General features: G+C 41.7%; 1 protein-coding gene across 1 annotated transcript in view; it reads right to left on the bottom strand.

Moving 5' to 3' along the window:
* OCA2 (OCA2 melanosomal transmembrane protein) overlaps positions 1-25600 on the bottom strand; it is a 206399-nt gene that overhangs the window by 164588 nt on the left and 16211 nt on the right. Inside the window, exon 2 of the mRNA XM_035315178.1 lies at positions 14973-15262. Within this exon, the coding sequence (XP_035171069.1) occupies positions 14973-15241 (269 nt within the window). The 5' untranslated portion in view covers positions 15242-15262. The remainder of the gene's footprint in view (positions 1-14972; positions 15263-25600) is intronic.

The raw sequence follows: 25600 nt of genomic DNA, 5'->3' as shown, positions 1-25600 counted from the left end.
GCAGGGACACAGTGATGGGACAGATACAAGACCACCCTTTGAGAGTCTAACAAGTTACACTGAGAAAGCATAGCTACTGTTTCTTCCTCTCCATTCTCTGCTTCAGCAAAGAAAATTGGAAAACTATCAGGGGCAGCATACAAAATATGTGGATAGTCTGAAGGAGAAAATATATTTCAGGAGCAGATGCTGCCAAAACAGTTTAGCTGTTGGTGACTGCCAGATAGCTACAAATTTGAAATAGGCAGCAGTAGCCAGGGTTGGTAGTGGTCCAAGTTCCAAAACCCAGTCTCTCTATGGATTATGTAGATAACCTGTTAAGAGATATTATTCTCCAATACTGCAGGATATGCTGAAAAATGAATCTGCTACAAGGAGGCAATTTATCAGCAACTCTTTAAGCATGGCTGCACTCATAATACTTTAGCATATTCTGCAAGCCTGGCTTTTAAATGCCAGCTTTTCTCTTTGGCATTCACTATGGGATTTTAGCTTAACCAACTTTGATGCTAACTGAATTTATGGCAAATAAAACAGGTGGAGTGGAGGGGCACAATTTTTTACAGTTTGTGAGACAATTCCAAGAATCTCAAAAGTTAAAGAAGTAGCCACAACTTTATGTTTTAACTTTCTATCTAACCAGGGTCTCTTAAAGATGCAATTAGGGGCACTGAGATGACAAAAACTTGAACAGAAAGACAGGTCTGAGAAGGAACTGAATGATGTGCCCAGAGAAGTTGTGGATGCCTGGAGAAGCTGTGGATGCCCCATCCCTGGAGGTGTTCAGTGCCAGGTTGGATGGGGCCTTGGGCAACCTGATCTAGTGGGTGGCATCCCTGTCCGTGGCCGGGGGGGTGGTCCTTAAGGTCCCTTCCAACCGAAGCCATTCTTTGATTCCATGATGTGACTGTCTATAGAGAAAGTTATTCTCCAAGCACTGCATTAATGTAACGTTGTACTCTCAAAGGTTTGGGGCATGTATGTTGAAGAATGAAGATTCACTATCAAACTGGATGAATTTAAGGTCAATAAAAGAAAATGAAGTACTGGTGGAAGACCATTGACCATTTCTAAGATGAGGGAACACTTTCCTACAGAATGAAGAGAAAGGATTTTTTTATATACAATTTTCATTAATCCAAGTGATGTACTGACAAACTGTCACATGTAATTATGCTTTTGGCCTTGCGTACTCAAAATTTAGTTTTGTATGCTATTCACCCCAGCTTTGGAGATTGAAAAGAGTAATTAGTAAGCTATACTTAGAGATGAAGTCATAAAGAAGCCATTTTTTTCTTTTTAAATTGTTGCTCTGTTATGTTTTATTTCAGGAATTAGGAGATATCAGTATTCATACCTGCAACATTTAAAGAAAAAATATTACCTTTGTCATGAAAAACAAAGTATTTTCATTACTTAGAGTTTAAAAAAGAAGAAGAAGAAGAAGAAATAAAGAGAGAGAGAGAGAGAAGGAGAGAAGGAGAGAAGGAGAGAAAGAGGCCTGGCGGATAACAGATGTAGGAAAAAACTCATTAACAACATGGAAAATGTGTGATTGGTTTCTGTGCCTGGAGAGGTGTTGGAGAGGGCAGGCAAAGTCAAGCTGCAGGCCACCCCATAATTTATAAAATTCACGATCTCATCAAATTAAGCTTTGTTTTAGAAAACACATACCGGATCCCAACTATTGTAACTTTGCTGGGACTTTTATTTTGTCCTTTGGCCACTATAAAATGAAACAAGGCAAGTTCAAGAGCTCAGACACATATCTGGTAAATGATCAGGTTCTCATAAGACACTACGCTGTAACTCATTTGGCCTTTACCTAAACCCTGATCTCAGTGGATTGGACCCAGCAAAAAATGTTAAAACTGTCTCCAAAGCTAGGACATGAGACACAATACTCAGAATAGGCAGAAACATCAGGGAATTTTTAAGATTAAAAAAATCATTTTTAGGAGCGATATAGCTATTATATATTGAAATAGCACTATTAAGTTGATAAAATAATGGGTATTTTTTCACTAGAATGGAAGTTCTTCCATTATATTTAATCTTTTCATTATTTTAGTTACAAAGGAGGTATTAAAATTTCCTTTTCAGCTTCTTGCTGAGCATAATACACTGAAGTTATTCATATAAATTTTGCCATCTAAAGGTCTGGTCTAGGATAGTTACAGTCACTGGCAAGGGACAGAGCTCTTCAAATCATTTTCCTCCATCCCATTGCTCATGTTGACTAGGAGTCTGAAGAATTTCCTTCCCTCATTAACTTTACAGGTGACACCTAGTTAAGCACAACTGTTGATCTACCTGAGGGAAGGAAAGCTCTGCAGAGAAGCTGGTTAAGGGTCTAGAGAACAAGTCTTATGAGGAGCAATTGAGGGAACTGGGGTTGTTTAGCTCAGAGAAAAGGAGGCTTGGGGAGAATTTACAATTTACAATTGTACTTTACAATTACTTTAAAGGAGGCTATAGCAAGGTGGGGATTGGCCTCTTCTCCCATGCACCAAGTGATAAGATGTGGGGAAATGGCCTCAAGGTGCACCAGCGAGGTTTATGTTGGATATTAGGGAAAATTTCTTCACTGAAAGGGTTGTGCAGCATTGGAATAGGCTGCCCAGGGAAGTGGTTGAGTCACCATCCCTGGAGGTCTTCAAGAAATGTGTAGATGTAGAGCTTAGTAGCATGGTTTAGTGGTGGACTTGTCAGTGTTATGTTAAAGGCTAATGATCCTTAGAGGTCTTTTCCAACCTGAATGATTCTATGATTCTATGAACTTTGAGTGAGTTTACTCATTAAACAATTTATAAGTCTCACACAAGCAACGTCTATATTAGCATCCTAATTTTCATACTTCTTTTTCATGCACTTTTTATTTGCTCTCAGATTAAATCTCTTTTTGGTACAAAAGATTTTTTACCAGAACAATTATTCAGTATATACTAGGAATATAAAGAGCTATGAACAACTCCTTCCAAACATGATTTTCCCCTTCCTAACAGGTAACTTACAGTACAGACTAAATACACATCACTAGTCATTGTATTCATATAAGAATAATATCAGAGATATTTTTTAAAGCACTGAAAATCCCAGAGGAACAAATTAAAGAAAGAAGACAGAATATAAAGGTAGCTCATAATAATACACTATTTACTGTCAACATTTGCAGAATATTGATTGAAACAACACACAGTTCTTTTCAATGCAGTTCTTTGCTCACAAAGATTATTCTTTTCCCTGTAGCAGCCCTTCACTAAGAGCATTGTAACATGTAACCACATACAGTTTCCAAGCCTCAGGAAGCTCATTCCATGGTGTTGGGTTCTGTTTTGCTAGCAGGTATCTTTCTTCTGCCTTTAAAGGCTGATAGCTGTAGGGACCTCAAGGCTACAATGTCAGAAAGGAACTATCTAATTTATGTTAACAAGGAGCTTTAAAACATAGGTTTTTGATTCAGTGGAATGGAATATGAATTTGAAACATAAGATCTGAGTCTGCAAATACTGTAAACATAGGTTTTCCCCAATAAAAATAATAATAATAAACTATTATAAATTATGCATTCCAAGAAATTCTGAGAATTTCCTGGTCTCATTCTGACTAGCATGAAAATTATATCTGCAAGTCTCACCCAAAGAGGGAAACTTATCAGAAAAAGTAAAGAATAATGATGCCTTTTCAGCTTCCTTTCCTCCTGATTTCAGCTGTAATCATTCTCCAGCTAACAATATCATCCTGTGCACTGAAAAAGTCAACAAAACAAGAACAGGTCTTTCGGGGTTCAGAAGGAAATTCCTTTTCCTACTTGGCAGGTGGCTTTGTTCCAGCAACACGGTTTAACGGTACATTATATGTCTTGATAGCTACGATGCAGGACTTCCCTCCCCATCACACAGATGCCAGATTCTCTCCTCTCAGATACTGCATTGCTTCTGGACCTATACAGATTGACATTTTGATTACTCCATAATCTCACAGAGGTGATTTCTTTCCATCTTGCTCCTGACCTAACATATTCTTGATGAGAAATGCCATAACATTTGCTATGCATGTTCTAAAAATCAGCAACCTCCCAAAGCTAAATGAGACCTGGACATTGATCACCATAAAAAGATAGGATTCTGCTCAGTAGACATGGATAATAAGTCTTTGCATCCACATAAAATTTTCTGACTATCCAGACATGAGGTTACATAAATAAAACCTCATTCTGTGCTCCCAAACAAAAAGAAAAGAGAAATGGGAGAGAGTCAATACTGCAAAGTACAAAAAAAGATAATTCTCCGGCAAGACAGTATCTGCAGGAAAGGGGAAACCCCATGCTGACATAGCGGCCCATTGCCCTCAGATTCTTTCTGTCTTCTTCCTCTCATTAAGGCAGAAGGCCCCACGTTGCTACACAAGGGGAGATGAAAAACCAGCAGGTCCTTACAAATGAATACCACTAAAGAAGCAAGACAAATATGACTGTCTCCAAAAGCAGAAGAATTGAGACAAAGAATCTCTGTTATTGGTCCCATCATGGCAGAGGTGCCATGGAGCACAGGTAATTCAGACAGTTAAAGATAGAAGAAAGTTTATAACTGTTTTGCTTCTTGAAGAAGCTTACTGCTTGAATAATCTATTAATTTTCAACACACATTAGCATTTTGAAAATCATGAAATAATAGGCTTTTCGTCAGGGGAAAAAAAAAAAAAAAAAAAAAAAAAAAAAAAAAAGTCTGTCCTTTGCTATGCACGGGACCTGTTACACAGCTGTTTGATTATAAAATCAAGCATATCAAAAAGGTTTAGCACTCTTAAATTAACAGCATCTCCAAATAAGAGAAGTCTGAAAGGCACATCAGATGCCTGAAAGCTGGATAAAGTGTAATGCCAACAAAACACAGCTTCTCACATATATCTTTTGAATAAGACAACTGAAGAAACTGTTGCAAAGATAAACAGCCACTGCACTAACAAATGTCTTTTTAATACAGTCTGCACAAGCAGTTTGCAGAAAGAAATTATCAATAGGGCATGGTATAGCAGGAAATCTGAAGGGCACTCTGACAATATGAAAACACAAAGGAAAAAACAGATACTCTAGGCAGAGGAGCAATGAAGTTGGGGGGGAAAGAGAGAGAGAGAGAACAAAATGAGAGAGACCTCCATATTCAATATGGAACAATGTTATTTCCTCTACACAAACAGAAAAACTTTAAAGCCCAGATAATGACATTGCACTTCACCCATGGCACTTAAAAGTAGATTACAATTTATAGAATCATAGAACCATAAAACGGCTTGAGCTGGAAGGGACCTTAAAGACTGCACAGTTCCACCCCCCCTGCCATGGGCAGGGATGCCACCCACTAGATCAGATTGCCCATGGTCTTGAACACCTGCAGGGATGGAGCATCCACAACCTCTCTGGGCAACCTGTTCGAGTGACTCACAGCCCTATTAGTGAAGAATTTCCTCTTATTCTCTCATCTAAATCTCCCCTCTTTTAGTTTAAAACCACTATTCCTGGTCCTATCATTATCTTCTCAAGTGAAAATCACCCTGCATCCTTTTTGTAAGACCTCTTTAAATACTGAAAATCTGCAATAAGGTCTCCTGGGAGCCTTCTCTTCTTCAGGCTGAACAGCCCCAGTTCTCTCAACCTTTCTTCATAGGAGAGGTGCTCCAGCCCTCTGATCATCTTTGTGGCCCTCCCATGGACTCATTCTAACAGCTCCACATCCTTTTTGTGCTGAGGGCCCCAGACCTGGGCGCAACACTCCAAGTGGGGCCTCACAAGGGCAGAGCAGAGGGGCACAATCACCTCCCTCACCCTGCTGGCCACTGTCCTGTTGATGCAGCCCAGGATGCAGTTGGCCTTCTGGGCTGCAAGTGTGCACTGCCGGCTCATGTCAAGCTTTTCATCCACCAATTTCAAAGTAATGTTTAAAAAAAAAAAAATGAAGTGTATGAGAAGCAAAAGTATGTTTTGTACTATTTTAAGGTTATGCAATCTGAAAATTAATCAGAATAGTGAAAGAACTAAAGCTACAGGAATTATCTCCTCTGGAATCATTAGGTAAAATTGTGGGCTGGATAAGAAAAATATCTTTACACATGGTGGAGATAAAAGAGCAAATTTTAACTAAAGCCAAAAATGTATAGGCATTAAATTTTAAAAAGGCTATAAATTTAGAAAGGAATGAAAGACTCCATCAACATTTCTTCTTCATTGCTATAGGTATGGTTAAAGTCTCAACCCTGTGGTGTTACTGCAGTTTATATATTGACTTCACTTTTGTCAGTAACCAAACACTGAAACCTCAATAAGACAGGCTATAATACTACTAAGAGCATCCTCCTTGATAACAAAGACCAAATGTGATGCAGACCATGATACTATGAAGATCTTGCCCCTGAAGAAATGAATAGATAGCAGGGGCAGGAACCTGATGACTAATTCTGCATGCAAGTAAACAAATACCTTTACATATAAGGAGGCTGGTGTCAATACTTCATTTTGATGACCTCAAGGCATTATTTGTATGACCTAAATCTCCCTAGATTCATACAGTGCTTGACAGGTATGAAGACCCAGAATTCTCTTTTCTCTGTCCTGCCTGTCTGAGCCTCTAAAACACATTTGTTGGATTGACACAACAAGAAAATTCACTCATACTCTAAATTGTATATAAATTGGTACATTTGTTAACTGCTTGTGACGTGGAACTCGTGTTCTGCCTCACAAACATCATATTTCCAGCTGAAGAAAAGCATGACAGGCCCAATGACATTAACGGAGCTCTTTCAGCTTTGTTGACAGACCTACAGGTTCAGAGCTGTGACTAGTACCATACCCAAATTAAAAAATAAAAAATAAAAAATAAAAAAATGCTTATGACAATCTATCTTTCTTTTCTGCCAAAGATAGTCTGTCTTCTAAAAAAATAGGCTAGTTGAAATATTTCTGGCCCTGTAATCCTCTTCAATACTGTTATACAACTATGAACAGATTTGCAATGGGTGTATGTTGTTATTTAATTTGTGATCAAAAACAATAGCTTTCCAGAAACTGATGTTTAAATTTTTTACTCTGAAACATCCCTATTACTTACAGGTCTGGCTTAGCTCGTATCTGGGGACAGTCCATTGTGCCACTCCACATTGAGAGTTTGGTCTTATTGACCTGCACTAACAAGCAGTGGGAGCTACTCTGTACAGTACACAAAGAAATGTACTGTGCAGCCACTCTGTACAGCTCAGCAAAGAAGCCGTGTGCTACCAATAGATGTTATAAAACTGTGTATTTATGTAATATTATGACATATCCCTGCTGTTAGGTTACACAAGTAAAGATGCATCAGACAAAACAGAAGAGCGTTCTCTGTTACCCTCCTTTCTGGGTTTACAGTTCCTTTTATCAGACTAAATGCAGGTTCATGCTTTTCACTCTAAGAGGTTTACATGATGTACCAGCTGTCAATACACTCCTAAAGAGGATTGCAACTCACATGTCATTGACATGGCTGAGGAGGCAGAGTTGCTCCTATCACTACTAGAAAGATTGGAGACAAAAGAATATTTCAAGCTGCTTTTACTTTTTTATTTTATAAGAAGAAGAGAAAATCAATTGCATAAGACCACAAGAGTGGGTAGAAAAGTCACTGAGAAATATTTACCTACCTTATTAAAGGAAGCACTGTATTAGGTAAGGATTAGACTTCTTACAATAAATTCATCAATAACATAGCACTTCCTTCTCAAATAGCAACTGCAGCAAATGCTCTGCCACACATACCAGTTCAATATAAATGCCAGCATGGCTGTCTGAGACAAATGCTTTCATACTCCATCATTGCCAGAGCTTCACTTCAGGCAAGGGAGCCCTTATAAAAACTCTCCTGGATGACACCAGGAGGTGACTGGCAGATGGACTGTGTCTACTGTCCCTACTAACTGGCAGAGAAAAGGGGAATTGCTCAGAAAGTGTGAGCAAAACCCTCAGCCCTTCACAGCTGCTTCTGAGTGATGCTAATTCACAAGCAGTACTGAGTCAGTATCTTCTGCTGCATTTCTGAAAACTGTGAGTTTCTGTAAGTGCCAATCTATCTATTTTCTATTTCACCCTGCCTGAAAGAAATATAAAATGTCCAAAGGAAAAAAAAAAATCAAGTACATTAATTGTGAAGCTACCCACTTTTGACAGGACCTGGCTCCAGCTCACTATTCTGTCCTTGACTTAGCTCTGACCTGCTGTGGACAGAGCTCTGTGTGGTCTCTGACTTCTGCTGGTCCATTAGCACAATTATTCCAGGTTGCCCATGAAGTCCCATTAGTACCTATCAAGCAGAGAATTGCTTGCTTGGTCACTGTAAGCATTTTGGTGACTCATTTATCAGCTTTTGCTGTATTTCAGAGTAAATCACTTGAGCTCCTTATGAATTGCAATTTTCAGTTTGGAAAAAAAAAAAAAAAAAAAAAAAATGATTTGCCAGTCTGCAGACCATGATCCTTTTTTGTTTTTGTTTTTAATTCACTGGCTAATTCTTTCCATTTCCGCTTATCTATTTTTCCATCAAGTGCATTCAATTTAACATGAACTTCAGCTCTTAAATGTATGACTGTCACCATCCTGGAAACTTTTGCTGTAGCTGAGGAATGATTTCCAGTGCTTCTAATGCAAGAGGACAAATCAATCTGATGCTAATTAATTCTAATGGAGAGACATTTAAAGTGTTGGGCAGACTGAAACACATCTCTATCACCAAGCAGAACTGCTCTCTAAAAAAGAAAAAAAAAAATAGAGAGAGAAAAAAAAAAAAAAAAAAAAGGAAGGAACAAAAAGTTTCTTTCTGTAGGACTGTTTAGTGTGGGTGGGGTTGTTTGTTGTTTGTTTGTTTGCTTGTTTTTTGAGGGATCATGGACTTCCATGCTTTTATTTTGCTAATATTTCTAATCTTTTGTTGGAAGGTGGAGTTGTAAATACTCACTAGTGCAAGGTATTCAGAGGAAACAAGGAGTGTCGTTAGGTCTGCTGGCTCATTTCAAGGTTTGGTACTGACAGTTTGTTAACTGCAGCTTTGGGAACGTTAGGATGTTTTATCATAACTGGGGACTGATCACATTAAAGCCTGGCTTACAACCATGGCATTAACTTGCTTTTATCTATCTCATTCCACAGTTCACCACACCCTGGTCTCACTCTATTTCACACTATTTCAGCTTTGCCCAGTGTCTCTCTGTAGCCACATACAAGGGCTTGCATTCATCCTTCTCAATATTGCTACTGCCTGCATTTTCATGATATCTCTCCTGGCAGATACTTCTCCATCCACCTGTGTCCCAGAGCCTCCTCTGTGCTCAGCAGCAATTCTCCAGGAGCCAGTCCCGGGCAGAGGCTGTGGCAGTATTTTTTGGCAAACACTCAGTATGATCTAAGATACCCCAGCTCTCACCTGGCTACCCTAACTACTGGGAGTAACAGTATCCTGCAAACCCTTCATCTCTTCCTTGAGACCCTTTTATCTTCAAGAAAATAATCACTGGAAGAAGGAACAAGAAAAAGAGATAAAACAATGCTGATTATCAGGAGATTTACTTAGAAACTAGGATACCTAGCTTACAGTTCCTCTTTCAATGGATGTTTCATGATTTAGAGAGATAAAAGCATAATGAACAATGCATACAGAACAGTTTTTCAAAGAAAAGGCTTCACTGAGGTATACTGAGTGACTGAGTTAGTTGCTTCATCTTACACTGATAGCTCCTCACATCAGCTATATAAGCCCCATGCATGCCCTCCTGCTCAGCTATGATTGCCTCTATGCAACACATTTCTTCTCAAAGTCTGGCTGTCTTATTGGCTTAACCCTTCAACCTTATAATGTAAAAAGAAACAAGAAAAAAAAAAAAAAAAAAAAAAAAAAAAAGCATAGCTGACATTAAAAGCCTTCCCTCCTCTTGAAAAAGAGGTTTACATGAGGAAACAGTTGTCAGACCCCAAAAAGGATTGAAGCTTGTAGGCTACTGGCTTCTTTCCACAATTGGCCTAAGAGGTCTAACTAAGAAGAACCCAACACCCAGCATAACCATGTTATTAATATGGTTAATAACATGTTAAAAAGAGCAGCTGCTTGCAGAAATCAAGTCTTCTGGAATGTCATAGGAACTCAGTTGTAATATTTGATCTCTGTAGGTTGGTACTCTGCAAATTTTTCACTTAGTGCTGAGTTCAGTTTTTAGCTTGACAGTGGAAAAAGTGTGAAGCAGTTAATTAGTGCTTCCTAATTCCTTCAACAAAGCACTGAGAAACAAAAATTAATATTGGTGGATTTTTGCTTACAAAAATGTCCTGTCAAAATCAAAAAGCAGTTAAGTGGCTACAGGGTACTGCTAGGGTTTTAGTCTGCTGATAATAGAACAGAAATGGTAATACATGACTAATTTGAAATGTTGTAAATAATTATAACAAATAAGCACTGAGAAGATAAATTGTACACAAAAACAGAACTGAAGAACTTTGAACACAGGAAAATTCATCATGAGTGAGGTTTCTGTCTGTGTATTTCATTAACAGAAAAAAAAAAAAAAAAAAAAAAGTTAAAATCAGTCTTATACGGGACATGCATCTTTTCACAGAATCACAGAATTGTAGGGGTTGGGAGGGACCTCAAAAAATCATCGGGTCCAGCCCCCCTGCCAAAGCAGGTTCCTCAGAGCAGGCTGCCCAGGTAGGCGTCCAGATGGGCCTTGAATATCTCCAGAGAAGGAGACTCCACAACCTCCCTAGGCAGCCTGTTCCAGTGCTCCGTCACCCTCACCGTGAAGAAGTTCTTTCGCATGTTGGTGTGGAACTTCCTGGGCTCTATCTTGCGGCCATTGCCCCTTGTCCTATCCCCACAAACCACTGAAAAGAGGTTGGCCAAATCCCACTGTCTCCCACACCTCAGGTATTTATAGACATTGATGAGATCCCCCCTCAGTCTCCTCTTCTCCAGGCAGAGCAGACCCAGGTCTCTGATACTCCAGGCCCCATATCAAGTGAAGCCCAACATTGCCCTGAAGTTATGGCATACAACCACATTTTTGCCATCCTTCTGCTACCCCTCCCAGAAGCTCTTCTCCAGAAACTGGGGAACAGCTAGTTAGAAAGGAGCAGCAGATCTTTCCAATAATTTATTTGCCTATTTTGCATAACATTTTCTTTCTTTTATACTTCCTACCGTTCAAGCTAAAAGTTTGCTAGAAGCGCTGATTGCTTCTTTTGAGGTACAACTTCAGTTTTTGAAGGGGATTTTGTGATGCAGAGGGCAGCAGCAGAGAAATGTAATCTGAACTAATGGAGTCTCTGCAGTCCTATGCACCCACACAGTGTGCTCCCACCAAGCTGTGTTGTGGCCACATGCCTCCATATTAGCAATGAACACTTGAGAGCATATTCAACATCAAATGAACCACATTAGATCAATTATCAAAGACGTGACTTTAAAATTTCTTCAATATTACTTGTTCACTGCAGTGTCATATCATTTCAGGATCCTCACAAGAAATTCAAAATTCAGAGGCATTCATTTCTGATAAGAAATGAAAGACAAAAGTGTCACACCAGTCAAGCAGTGAGCAATATCACTAGAAGGTACACGAGAATAATGGATGTGTCAGTTTGCTGTGAAGTTATTTATCTGTCCTGGACTCTTCTCTAATATTTGCATGATTGACATGAAAAATCAGAATGGTTCCTACATAAACATGCAATTATAATGTGAAAACAACTGCTTTCCCTGTGTGGCTGTTGAATAGAAGATCCCACTTTATTCTAATAGCCAAAGATCAAAATTAGTCTTAGGACACATAAAGAATGTTTTGAACATTTTAGAGCTATTTTTTTCCTCAGTCTTTTCCCCCTGTCTGAAGAAGCTTTTAAATTGTCACATAAATTTTACTTATTTAGACAGTAACCATGTCTTCTTTTGACATCAAATTCTAAGTCGCATAAACGTCCTTTAAATGAGCAGTATGTCATCATAATTATAAATCAAAACTAAGATTTATAATCCCTTACTCCTAAAGGCATAATTTCACTTTCTTGCAATACAGTAGAGCTTATCCTCTCCCAGCTTCTCCAACTAACAGGAAATGCAATTGCATTCTTTCTGTTGTATTGGTGCAAACCAAGAATTCAACAGAGATTTTTAACTCACTGACCTTCTCACCGCAAACCAATCATTTCCCTACTGATCCTGGGACCACAGATTCAGGGTAAAGGAAGAGATGAATTTGTTTGATTGTTTTTACCTTTTCTTACAGAAGTGAGCATTACGTAAGTGAAACTGAAAGACAGGAGAAATACTGAGAGAAATAGTTTTGCCTGATGAAACACAAATTCAAATATATTAAAAAAAAATATTATTTTTTATCCCAGGGATTTATCTTCTTAAACATTAAGACACTAAAGTTAACAAAAAAATTTCCAAGGACTATCACATTAAATAACCAACAAATTCCAGGGCCAAATTCATCTAAATGTAACTTCAGTGGAGTAATTCTAGGGCTTGGTTTCATTACCTTCTTTTCACTAATTTCTCATGAAAAATTCACGATATACTCAATGCACAATGGCCATCATTTTTTTTATTTTCTTTTAAGAAGGTAACATTATTATCTGACCACCTAAAAGAGGTACAGCCAAAAATTACATCAAGGAAAAAATAAATAAATAAATAAAAAATAAAGACCAAAAGGACAACATGAAATGAATGCCACAGGGTCTGGTTACTTTATTACCCACTTTTCCGCCACTTTTATGTTCCAAAGAAGGACTTTCTTTTTTCAGTAACATAGTTTTAAATAGCATCAGAAAGTAATTGGTTACCAGGTATTACTATTCATCTTATTTCTATTGAAAAATGTATTTCTATGGTGGCCTTTGAAGCTCACTAACTCCTAGGCTGAAAGCAGCTGACATCACCCCCTTCCAGTGGATCAAAAAGGAGGATTTCAGATTTCGTTGACACAAAGATATGTTTGGCTTCTCCTCTGGAAGCAGCACTGCTGCTGCTGAAACCAAGGAGACCGAAGAGCTTTTCTTTGTGGACACAGCTTGTACATGCAGAGACAAGATAGAAGGAAATAGCCTGTGCTTTTGGAAATGTCAGGGCGGACCTAAGGAGCATGGTCAGAGAGCAGTGTGAAACCTTCCTGCCAGGTAAGGGACTCAGGAAGGTGTCATGGCATGATGTCTGTGAAAGGCACTTGTGTGTAACAAGATGAAATGAGATATTAATGAAAAAGAGCCTGATCAATCCATTATGCAAAGGCTGAGGAGAATGAATGAATGAAGTTCAAAATCAAAATCCAAACTTCAATGGTGTTTTGCACTATGCTAAACCTGTATTTCTACAATATATCGCATAGACCACAATATACCACATAGCGCAGTTCAGTGCAAATATACACCTTAGACAGATGCAGTCCCACTGAACACCACTAGACCTCATTTGCTGTGCAGTTCAGAGGAACATGCCTGTGTTTCCTATAGTGAGCAGTACTGGAGGAAGTCTGTTCCTAACAAGAAGGCTGACTCTTATTTCAGTGTGAAGGATGTTCTTTGCACGGTCCACAACCACTGTGGATGGTCCAGTCTTCACAGAGAGCCCAGCAAGCCTTATGTAATCTAGCAAAACCTGGAGGGTATTGTTCTTCAATATATGATGGAAATGAGAAAGCATTTTGATAGGTAGGCATCTCAAGACAATAAACACACTAACCATAAAATACCTACAGGATTATGCTGCAGTCAGATGGAAATGTTCAGTCCAGAACATTTCTGGTATCTACCTCCCTGAAAAAAGGACCTCAGTTAACCCAAGAACACCTTCTTAAAGGTAATTTTTGCAGCTGAGATAAATCCTCTGTTCTGTTAAATAGTTTTTTTAGAAAGTCTTGTCTCAGTTCACATTTGAACAATTCAGAAAGCCTAGGAATCTTATCCCTGAAAGATAATTCAGCAATTTAAGTTAAGTAGATGCATTAAAACAAACCATACAGACATGCCAGTTTAGTGAACCTTTTTATGGAGGAAAAAATAAAAAATAAAAATAAAAAGGATTTACTCTCCTCCTTTTTTAATGGTTAGTAGGTTTCATTGCAAGCAAAAGAACAATTGACATTAAAAGTTAACACATTCTACTGAAACTCATCAAAAATCTTGTGAACCTGCAAAGGTTTATCCACGGTTTCATCTGCATTCTGTTGAGTAGTCACGTTGATTATAGGGTAATTACTCATAATAGAGGGGCCATATAGATCACATGAGTATTTTAATTGCAACTAACATACATTGGCTGAAATATACACTACAAGCCCGATTATATATATATATATTTATATGTAATATATATATATATATTGCAGGAGCAAGAGAGGTAAAAATTAAACAAGGAGAAACTTCAGGAGATCCTTTCCCAATCCCTAATATATTACTATAAAACATTAGACATGCATTTGTCTGTAAAAGACAGCATAGGGATGTTTCTTTAATTTTACACCTATTCCTGAATTACTCACAGTGACTACATTTTACTCAACAGGAAAAGTGTTATCAGAAGGCATGAAGCTACTGCCTGTCCTTGCAGCAAGGTGGGTACTGCTTTCTGAAAAAGATGAGGGCTGAGGCCTGAAGACTACTTTATCTCTGTATGTTTTGTGACGCTTTGTGACACCAAGTAGGGAAGAAAAGCCACGTCTAATCTTGAAAAGAGCAAAATGGGCCAATAGCTGCTATTAAAGCTGAGATTAGTTCAGAAATACAGTGATCCACCACCCTCCTAAGGCAATTAAGACTGCTCTGATGCCCCATTAAGCTTCCTGTTCTCTTTGTGGGAGAAACAACATTTTCTTATTGACAATACATATCTTCTCTGCAAGGAAGTAAAAATGAATTTGAATTAGAAGAAAAATATTCTGTTTGTCCTAATTCTTACCTTCCCTGTATGGGAACTTGAGTGAAATCCTTCCCCAAAGCAACACAGTCATCCTCCCCTATTGCTCTATCTTCACAAAGCGTCTGTGGCTCTCCAAGACTAGCTACCATGCCATGATATTCTTTTAATAGCCGCAGCTCATTGCAACTTCTCGTCCCCGGTTTGGATGCCACTGTTGCAGATAAACCGGTTTCATGTGAAGGGGTCTGATTCAGCTCCATCTCTTGTTGTCTAGAAATTGTACTGTCATCTTTGTTATCCAAGTACATCTGTCCCTGGAGGGTGTTCTCCTAAAGAAAGAGAAAACAAATATATTAGGACTAAATTGAATTGACTCAATGTTTACTTCGGTACAAGCGTGTTAAAAATGCCAAGCAGTAGATTTTTTTGTGCACCTTTGGATATTTCTCATGTTGGTTTATTTCCACCAGGGATAAATCCAAAGTTTTAAACCTCTTTGCAACTTCAAAATTAGTCATTATAAAAAGCACAGAATTATATAAAGAGACCTTTTCCGTGTCTGCCATGATTTTCTCCCACATATTTTCCAGGAACTTGCACTGACCTGTCCCACACAATAAGCCATAATCACTTATGGATCAGTGAGGGCTGGCTTTGTGGCTGGTTAATGAGAAACAAATGCAGCCACAGTGCTATCAACAAGCTTTGGGTTTTACTTCAGAAGCACATAAATACCAATTCTTCAAGATCTGTGTGCATGGAAATCCAGCTTATGCCGGGAAGAATTAACTCAGATTTACAGACCTCTTAGCATTGGGAAAGTGGAACTGGGACCAAAATTCTGGCCAAATTTGAAGAGGAGACTTACGTGCTGAGAACATCAGATATGAAGACGATGAGACCCAAGCTCCTGTTGGATGCAGCAACTGCACATGCCAGCCCTTCTGCCACCCAGCACCTGGGCACCGGCCTGGGTCCTCTAGGGACTGTTGCAGAGGCCACAGGCTCAGAAAGCTCCCCCCACAGAACACCTGGGGTTGTGTTAATGCCATTTCACCACATCGTACAGCTTTTACCTTGACCACAGAAGTGGCCACAGCCCTACTGAGAGCACTGCTCCCTTCCTGGCCCACAGGCTCCCTCAGAAAGCCACTGTCATGCTGAAGTGCTGCCACAGGGAGCAGCCCCTCGTTAAACAGATCAGATACTCAAGGTTTCTGAAGACAAAATGCCATTTCACCAGCTGCCAGCGGCGCTTATGAAATGTGAATTCCACCTTGATGAAAATTAGGTTCTATTATATGATTATTAACAGTGATTATAATAAAACTTAGTGCGTAACAGTCAAAAAGCTTTTATACTTTGATCATTAAAATTCAGTGTGAAAAGTTAAAAAAAAAAAAAACTGCACTTCTGAATATCACAAAGTGCCCAAATCAGACACGGAGACCGAGTTAGAGAGCAGCCCTTCTTGAACACATGCTGAGGAACCTAATTATGGGTCTATTTAAGTGCAAAGTGGCAAAGCCACCACAGAAGACAGCAAGAGGCTGGGACAGGCCTGTCAGCCTTGTGTGTCCCCACGGCTGGGGATAGCAGCCATTTTGGAGCATGTCCCTACCCTTCCCTCCAGGGACCTCAGCAAAGGACAGGTAGACCTGCAGGGCTGTGGGGCAGAAATAGCACAGTAATAGGAAATAGGCCCAGCAGGAGAAATCACTGGAAATGGAAATAACAGAAAGGCAATCATGGCTTTGTGCAGCATTGAGCTCTCCCAGTCTTACAGCTCAAAGAGGATAGAGGATCCTGAAAGGAATGACTGAAATACACAGTAATAGAAACACAGATCTTGGCTCCGAGCAAAGATGGGCTTGCAAGACAAATCTAAATCAGAATTGCCCCAGGTGGCATATCCTTCTCTAGGCCTTTCTATTCCCAGTATCCTTAGTTCTCATATCCTAACCTTCTTTACCTGTCCTTACAAGGACCTGTGCTTAGATTGACTAATTTGACTCTTCCCATCATTAGTAGCCTGTAAAACATCAGCAAAAATAAGCCTCTGCTTACTTGTCCTTTCTTGGTTTTCTTGAAAGAGAGGAGAAAGAAAGGGAAGGCACTAGGGAGAGTGTGTTGAATTACTGAAAGAAGTTAGCAAAGTTACTCTCTTCACAGGGATCCCACTTTGGGGCATGGCACAAAAACACCAATGACACTCCAGTTTTCAATGGATGATACCTCTCCCCCAGATATTTCCTTGAATGAACAAGTCCCTTTGTCACCCAGTATAAGGAGCAGAAGCATGGTTGATGTAGTACCAACTACACCATCACTGATCTGGTCCAGGCCTTTTCCATCATCTGGAAAGCATTGAATATTGCTGACCCAAGACAAAATCCTGAGTGAAAGTCCAGGAATGCGGGGCTTGTTGCATTGCACCTTGAGATCAAAGGCTGGTGGTGTGGAGTGGGCCAACTCACAGCACACAGAGGCCAACACCACCCTACCAACACCCTTATGATACCTCTGGTATGTTACTGCCCTACTAGGCAGCCACTTGCTGCCTGTGCTAAAATCACAACCTGCCTTCCACTCTAATAGATAACTTTGGAATGCAAATATTTCCAACTGCACATGGAAAATATAATTGTTCTTGTCTTCAATCTCACTATATATATTTACATACTGGTTTTATTAAGACTGTAAATTATAATTGAGATACCTTCCCACTTGTTACATTTTTCATAACATTTGGTTTGTCTGAGCACCTGCTGTGAAAGTATACAGACTTTCAAGTGATGTCAGGCTGTGGAAACATGAGCTCCACCTGTACTAGTTTTTTTAAAGATGAGAACCTGAACACAACCTCTAAAATTGATCTCGTGTCATCCCAAAAAGTGGGAGTTTTATCTTGGGGTGAGTAAGGACTAAATTAGTTAGGCTCTTATAAGTACAGAGCCTTAGCCTGAAAGACATTTATTTTAAGAACTAACATCAATGAAAAATAAAAGAATGCCAAGGACAAGAAGCTTGAGAGAAAACCTGATGCCTGGATACCAAATCATAAACCACATTATTGCACATTCACAAAAGCTTTGCAAAAAATGAAATAATACAGCATCATTTTGCCACAAGAGACAGGTTTGATTGTGATTACCCACGTAGCTAAAACATTGCTAAGGCAACTATCACCATGGTATCTAAGCTTCTAAGACACAGTGCATTTACCATTCAAGAAAATCTCAAATGACTGCATTTCTCTGTAGTTACAGAACTTTTCTTCACTTTTATTTCTTCTTTTTTTTTTTCTTGTCTTACAATGCCTCCACCAGCAATGAGACATAGGTGAGATGTTACCATATGAAGGTGAGGAGAGATTTTAGCCAAGGAAAGTTCATTTGGGGTTCATCTGTCTGGAGCCACACAGCAGTAAAGGTTTTTTAGCCACAGCTAGAAATTGATCCAGCAACCACCCATCTGGACTTTGACCATGAAAGGGCTAATACAGTATTTAAGCAATATTTATTATCCTTTTTCATCCTTTTCATCCCAGCCCAAGCAGTTGAACATCTGTTTTTAAAGTATTAGTACAGAATTTCTTTTTTTGTTGTTAAGTTTTGAGATGCTAATAAGATCAACAGACTATCTAAATTATTTTAGGAGGTTTTGTGTAGCCTGCTTTTTAGTTGCAAAATATAATGCTGGAGGCAAATGATGTAGCTGGTAATATATCATTTAAAGCATTATTTTCCTGAGTATCACTAAGCAGAACGTAGTATCTCTGCAATCAAATATGAAGAGGAATTTAATCTTAGAGCCCATGAGGCTACAAAATATGACATCTTCTTGGTAGAATATCCAAAAGCAGTATGTTTTCTGTCTTGTGCATCTCATAATCCATCAAAGCCTTTCTCCCACCAAGACTGCAAAAATATTACCTCTACACTCAGTCAGCTTTGCATTACCAGGCAGAAAGCCAAATTCTAAAAAATATCTACTGGAAGAGGGAATGTGTGGTGCTGCCCAGCAGGGCATGCCACCATGCCTGCCTGGCTCAGGCAAAGGAGAACACGGCTTTTTAAGCAACAGTCATGTTCACCCCCCCAGGGCTCAGATGTGCCAAGGAGCCTCTCTCCCAAGGCAAATTAAAGCCAGATATCGCCTGCCTGGGAAGGCTCTCTACATCACCTGAGCCTAAATAAACTTCTCTCCCACCAAATCCTCTCCCAGCCTGCCCCTGCACCAGAAGCACTGCAGAGGCCAGAGGTACAAGCTGCTGAGAAGAAGCTCACACAGTGCTCATGGAGTACACCAATGAAGATGCGCCACCAAGGCAGCTTTCTATATATGCATCTCCCTCAGGGTATGCATCTCATGACAGCTTCCCCACAAGTCAGACAGGTAATACTGTACTGGCCTCCTGTGGCAAAGATGCCTAAAAATTTTCTCAGCAGCAGGGAGGAGAGTAACAACTCCTAGTCTGTAGCCCTGAGAAACAGAACAGGGCTTCAGCACTACAGCTCGTAAGTCCTTCCATGTCAGGGTTGTTCCTGCGTGGCCATTGCCATGCATAACCCTGACCCTGCTACCCAAGGGACAGGCGAGAATCGTTCCCAAGACTGGGGAAAAACTTTTCCCTAGAACTGCAGCCAAAAAAACAGACACCATACACACAAAAGCCCCCACACCAGCACTGCCAAAATATGTTTATTTATATTTATTTACTTTGCTTGAAGAAAAGGTGCTGGGATGTCTAACACTGTGATATGCAAGCAAGAATTTTCAGCATTTCTTATTTGGTAGGTTTTGTCTTATAAACAGAAAGTGTTTCTAACTGTAGGAAGCAGGTGGGACTGGTTTGGGCTTAAAGGGTATAACAAATTATTTTGTCATACATGATTTGACAGTATATACCAGTGCTGCCATTTTCCACAGAAACTGTGCCTATCCTACTTAGAGGATGTCCACTATCCCGTAGGGTGGCATTAGGGATTGCATGGAATCATGCGGCACAGAGCAGTCCTCCCTTGTGTGACTGAGTGGGAAGACTACAGAGTAGGGCTAGCCACAACAGATTGTCACTGCTTTCCCTTCAGTGTCTTTGAGGTATTCTTTTCTTTGGAGGTGAGACAGCATGGAGCCACTTGCTGTGGCCTCACACTTTATCTTGTCACTCAGGGATGGGCCCACGTGTGTCCAGGAAAGTGATGAAGGGCTCCAGCCACAGTGCCTTGCAAGAATTCAGCAGAGGCCCCTAAATCTCACTGCTGCAAGATGGTGGCTGCCCTTTTGGTAGCTTCCTGCAGGTGGGAGGCAGCCCTTGATGGATCACAGCTCTCTTACTGACTTCCCAGCTCAGCAAGAGCCCTGATACCTTGCTGCTCACACCTTGCTTCTCAGACCTTTCACACACAGGACCTTGACTTTGTTAGTGCCTTGTCTCCTTTGGACTGGCATCCCATATACAACCACAGAGCTCAGGGAAGATATGGGAGCAATGGCCTGGCAGGACGGATGTCCCTCGCTGCAGAGAGGTGGTGGCAAGGCTAGGAGGTCCTCAGCTGGGGAAGGAAAAGGGCAAGGTGGACTGAAGAGTCAGAGTAAAGGGGAGGTCTGCTTCAGGAGGAGTAGTGATGGAAGCTGAGGAGGGTCTGGGCATGGCTGGTGACGGGGTGTATGGAGGAAGAGAGGAAGATCTGGGGATGGTTGTAATGGTGATAGTCATGGTCATGGTGGGGAAGGCTGTGCAGTGGGCAAGCTTATTGTATAGACCTGATTCAAATCGCTTAACAGGGGGCACCATTTGCAGCCCACGATACCACAGACAAGTAACTTTGGGGAGAAACCACTCTCGGGCCACCAGTGAAAAGAAAAAACCTTGGTGTTATTTTCCTTTTTAGAGTACAGTCACACAGACAGCTGCATCAGTGCAAGTCCATGGGCAGCAAACCACAGCACAGGAGCAAGACCAGGCAGCCCAGGCAACCCAATTCCACTACAGAACGAAAATGTCTAATTGCATCCCAAGAAAACGCAAACCTACTGGGCTGGCTAAGAAAAGTAGCTGAAAAGCGAGTGGGAAAACCGAGGCACCGGCACCGCTGCAGCGCTGCGGGTACGCGGGCAGACGCTGACCCCTGCTGGCAGCCTCGCCGCCTGCCAGAAAAGGGTTTTCCCCGGGAAATAAATAAATAAATGCATGCATACGTACATGGGAACACACGTTTTTAAAGCAGGGGGTCCCCCGAGCCACACGCGGGTCCACAGGTGGGGTGAGGGGTGATCACAGAGTAAACATCCGTTTATTTGCACGCTTAGGGTGTGCAGAGGAGGTTCTGGCCATCGAGTCTCTCCCCTCTGCAAGATTCACCTGGTTGTTCATGGATAAAATATGTACAAATAGCTGGGAGACAGTGTTTCTGGATAGGAGGTTTAGGTTGGATATTGGGAAGAACTTATTTACTGCAAGGGTTGTTAGGCATTGGAATAGGCTGCCCAGGGAAGTGGCTGAGTCACCAGCCCTGGATGTCTTTAAAAGACTTTTTAAAAGACGTTTAGATGTAGAGCTGAGTGATATGGTTTAGTGGAAGACTTGTTAGTGCTACTTCAGAGGTTGGACTCAGTGATCTTGGAGGTCTCTTCCAACCTAGATGATTCTGTGATTCTGTGGTTCTGTATGGGGCTTTTGTACACAGCTGAGGCAGGAAATGTTTGTAATGTATTTTGAGATACTGATTAGCAGTGGTCAGCTGGATTTTAAGAATTGGTAAAAGAAAAAAGTTAAACAGTTTAGGGGGGTCTCATTCAGTCAAGTTGAAGATGCTCTTGACACAGAGACTTGTGTCATCATCATGACAGCAACTGAGCATCCTATTTGAGAGCTTCAGATACCCCAGGCTTTTTTTTAAAGGAAAAAGTATCCCTGAGTATATGCATGACAATGCCCTGCTCTTGCTTTACCTAAATAGTCAGTTTGGGGAGCATTTTAGGAGGAGTCCTTGCTGAAGGGATAATTTTAATTGAAGAGCTATCAGCTTGGTCATTAGGAGCAGGGCACACTGTAGGCATAATGACAATCAAACATTAAAAAAAAAAAAAAAAAAAAAAAAAAAAAAAAAAAAAAAGGCAAGTGCATTGTGCTCCAGAAGTGCCTGTATTTCTCTCACTGACCACCAAGGGACCTGGGGGTGAGGGAGATGTGTACTGTACCACAAAGCAATGCTGTACAGTTACTGAGGCCAACTTCAGGGCTTGGCCATTTGAAGATGTGCCTAATGCTGTCACATCTCTGAAGCAGTGCAGTTATTGAAGCAGATTTCTTGCTGGTAAGCTGAGCAGATAAATGGAGAGGGAGAATGAAAGTCAGTATTAATACAAGTCACTGGACAACTTAGTCAGGCAACGCTATTCAAGCACTACCGCTGCATCATTAGCACACAGGGCCTGTGAAGCACCCTCACTGGAGACAAAATGGCTCCCAGCTCTTAGAGGAATGGGAGGGAGAAGCACCATTCCTGACAAGCCCAGAGACTCAGGGTGCTGTGTTAGAAGGAGGCTGAATCAGAAGGAAAATGATACAACATTCAAATAGATTATTTTGGATTTAGGGCTTGGTCTTACTTTAGGGGAAATATATATATATATATATATGTATATATATATATATATTCTAGAAGGTACTTGTAAAATGTAGCTGAAAACTGAAATGCAGTTTGCTTTAGTTAAGACATGCTGAGAAACCAGGCAGATTTGAAAGGAAAAACAGTATCTTTCCTGTCATGACCCATATGCAAACCCAGAGAGAGTTTTCTTCTCTCCTTGAGCTATGAAAGTTTTTGTGCCATAAAGTTAATGTTTCTGTATTCTTTTAAAAATGAGATCAATAGCGAATACCGTGTTTCAAGAAAGCTACCTAGCCTGCTGAGATGCCGAAGGCCTTTCATGAAGCCTTTGTGCAAGAATATGAAATGATTGACACTGATGAGGAAAACTCCAGCACTATAGCCTTGCTAGAGGACAGAATCACAGAATCACAGAATCACAGAATTTCTAGGTTGGAAGAGACCTCAAGATCATCGAGTCCAACCTCTAACCTAACACTAACAGTCCCCACTAAACCATATCCCTAAGCTCTACATCTAAACGTCTTCTGAAGACTTCCAGGGATGGTGACTCCACCACCTCCCTGGGCAGCCTGTTCCAATGCCTCACAACCCTTTCAGTAAAGAAGCTCTTCCTAACATCTGACCTAAAACTCCCCTGGCGCAACTTTAGCCCATTCCCCCTCGTCCTGTCACCAGGCACGTGGGAGAACAGGCCAACCCCCACCTCTCTACAGCCTCCTTTAAGGTATCTGTAGAGAGCGATAAGGTCGCCCCTGAGCCTCCTCTTCTCCAGGCTGAACAAGCCCAGCTCCCTCAGCCGCTCCTCGTAGGACTTGTTCTCCAGGCCCCTCACCAGCTTCATCGCCCTTCTTTGGACCCGCTCAAGCACCTCGATGTCCTTCTTGTAGTGAGGGGCCCAAAACTGAACACAGTACTCGAGGTACGGCCTCACCAGAGCCGAGTACAGGGGGACAATCACCTCCCTAGCCCTGCTGGTCACACTATTTCTGATACAAGCCAGGATGCCGTTGGCCTTCTTGGCCACCTGAGCACATTGCTGGCTCATATTCAGCCGACTGTCCACTATCACTCCCAGGTCCTTCTCCGCCTGGCAGCTCTCCAACCACTCATCTCCCAGCCTGTAGCTCTGCCTGGGATTATTACGCCCCAGGTGCAGGACCCGGCACTTGGCCTTGTTAAACTTCATGCAGTTGACCCCAGCCCATCGGTGCAGCCTATCCAGATCCTCCTGCAGAGCCTTCCTACCCTCGAGCAGATCGACACTCGCACCTAACTTGGTGTCATCTGCAAACTTACTGAGGGTGCACTCAATGCCCTCGTCCAGATCATTGATGAAGATGTTAAAGAGGACCGGCCCCAGCACCGAGCCCTGGGGGACGCCACTAGTGACTGGCCTCCAACTGGATTTGACTCCATTTACCACAACTCTCTGGGCCCGGCTATCCAGCCAGTTTCTAACCCAACGAAGCGTGCGCCAGTCCAAGCCAAGAGCAGCCAGTTTCTTGAGGAGAATGCTGTGGGAGACGGTGTCAAAAGCCTTGCTGAAGTCAAGGTAGACCACATCCACAGCCTTTCCCTCGTCCACCCAGCGCGACACTTTGTCATAGAAGGAGATCAGGTTCGTCAAGCAGGACCTGCCTTCCATAAACCCATGCTGACTGGGCCTGATCGCCTGCTTGCCCTTCAAGTGCCGCATGATGACTCCCAAGAGGATCTGCTCCATGAGCTTCCCTGGTACTGAGGTCAAACTGACAGGCCTGTAGTTCCCCGGGTCAGCCCTCCGGCCCTTCTTGTAGATGGGCGTCACATTCGCTAGCCGCCAGTCAGCTGGGACCTCCCCCGATAGCCAGGACTGCTGATAAATGATGGATAGTGGCTTGGCCAGCTCCTCTGCCAGTTCTCTCAGTACCCTTGGGTGGATCCCATCCGGCCCCATCGACTTGTGCACATCCAAGTGCCGTAGCAGGTCACCAACCAGTTCTTCGTGGATGGTGAGGGCCACATCCTGCTCCCCATCCCCTTCCACCAGCTCAGGGTACTGGGAATCCAGAGAACAACCGGTATTGCCGCTAAAGACTGAGGCAAAGAAGGCATTGAGCACCTCTGCCTTTTCCTCATCTCTTGTAACTAAGTTTCCCCCTGCATCCAGTAAAGGATGGAGATTCTCCTTTGTCCTCCTTTTTGTGTTGATGGATTTATAAAAGCGTTTTTTGTTATCTTTAACGGCAGTAGCCAGATTGAGCTCCAGATGAGCTTTGGCCTTCCTAATTTTGTCCCTGCACAGCCTCGCGATATCCTTATAGTCGTCCCTAGTGGCCAGCCCACTTTTCCAAAGATTATAAACCCTCTTTTTTCTCCTAAGCTCAAGCCACAGTTCTCTGTTCAGCCAGGCTGGTCTTCTTCCCCGCTGGCTCATCTTTGGGCACATGGGAACAGACCGCTCCTGCACCATTAGGATTTGCCTCTTGAAGAGCGCCCAGCCTTCCTGGACCCCACTGCCCTTCAGAACCACCTCCCAAGGGACTCTACCAACCAGTGTCCTGAGCAGCCCAAAGTCAGCTCTCCGAAAGTCCAGTACAGTGGTTTTACTGGTTCCCTTCCTGGCCTCGCCAAGAATAGTGAACTCCACCATTTCGTGGTCACTCTGCTCAAGACAGCTCCCGACAATCACATCCTCCACCAGTCCTTCTCTGTTTGTGAAGAGAAGGTCTAGCGGGGCACCACCCCTGGTAGGCTCACTAATCAGCTGCGTCAGGAAGCTATCTTCCACTTTCTCCAGAAACCTCCTAGACTGCTTTCTCTGGGCTGTGTTGTGCTTCCAGGATATGTCAGGGAAGTTGAAGTCCCCCACGAGTACAAGCGCTGAAGATTTCGCAACTTCTGTCAGCTGCCTGTAGAACTCCTCATCCGTCTCCTCGTCCTGGTTCGGCGGTCTGTAAGGCGGACTTTTGAGAGTCTTTTAGACTTCTCTCTTGCACTTTCATAACCCAACATTACATATTCATGGGAAAGCAATGAGATCTCATGTGCTCAGATCACCCTGAA

Source organism: Oxyura jamaicensis, chromosome 1 (genome assembly GCF_011077185.1).
Source record: "Oxyura jamaicensis isolate SHBP4307 breed ruddy duck chromosome 1, BPBGC_Ojam_1.0, whole genome shotgun sequence".
In the NCBI taxonomy this organism is placed as follows: domain Eukaryota; kingdom Metazoa; phylum Chordata; class Aves; order Anseriformes; family Anatidae; genus Oxyura; species Oxyura jamaicensis.
This window is presented reverse-complemented; position numbering and strand designations above follow the sequence as displayed.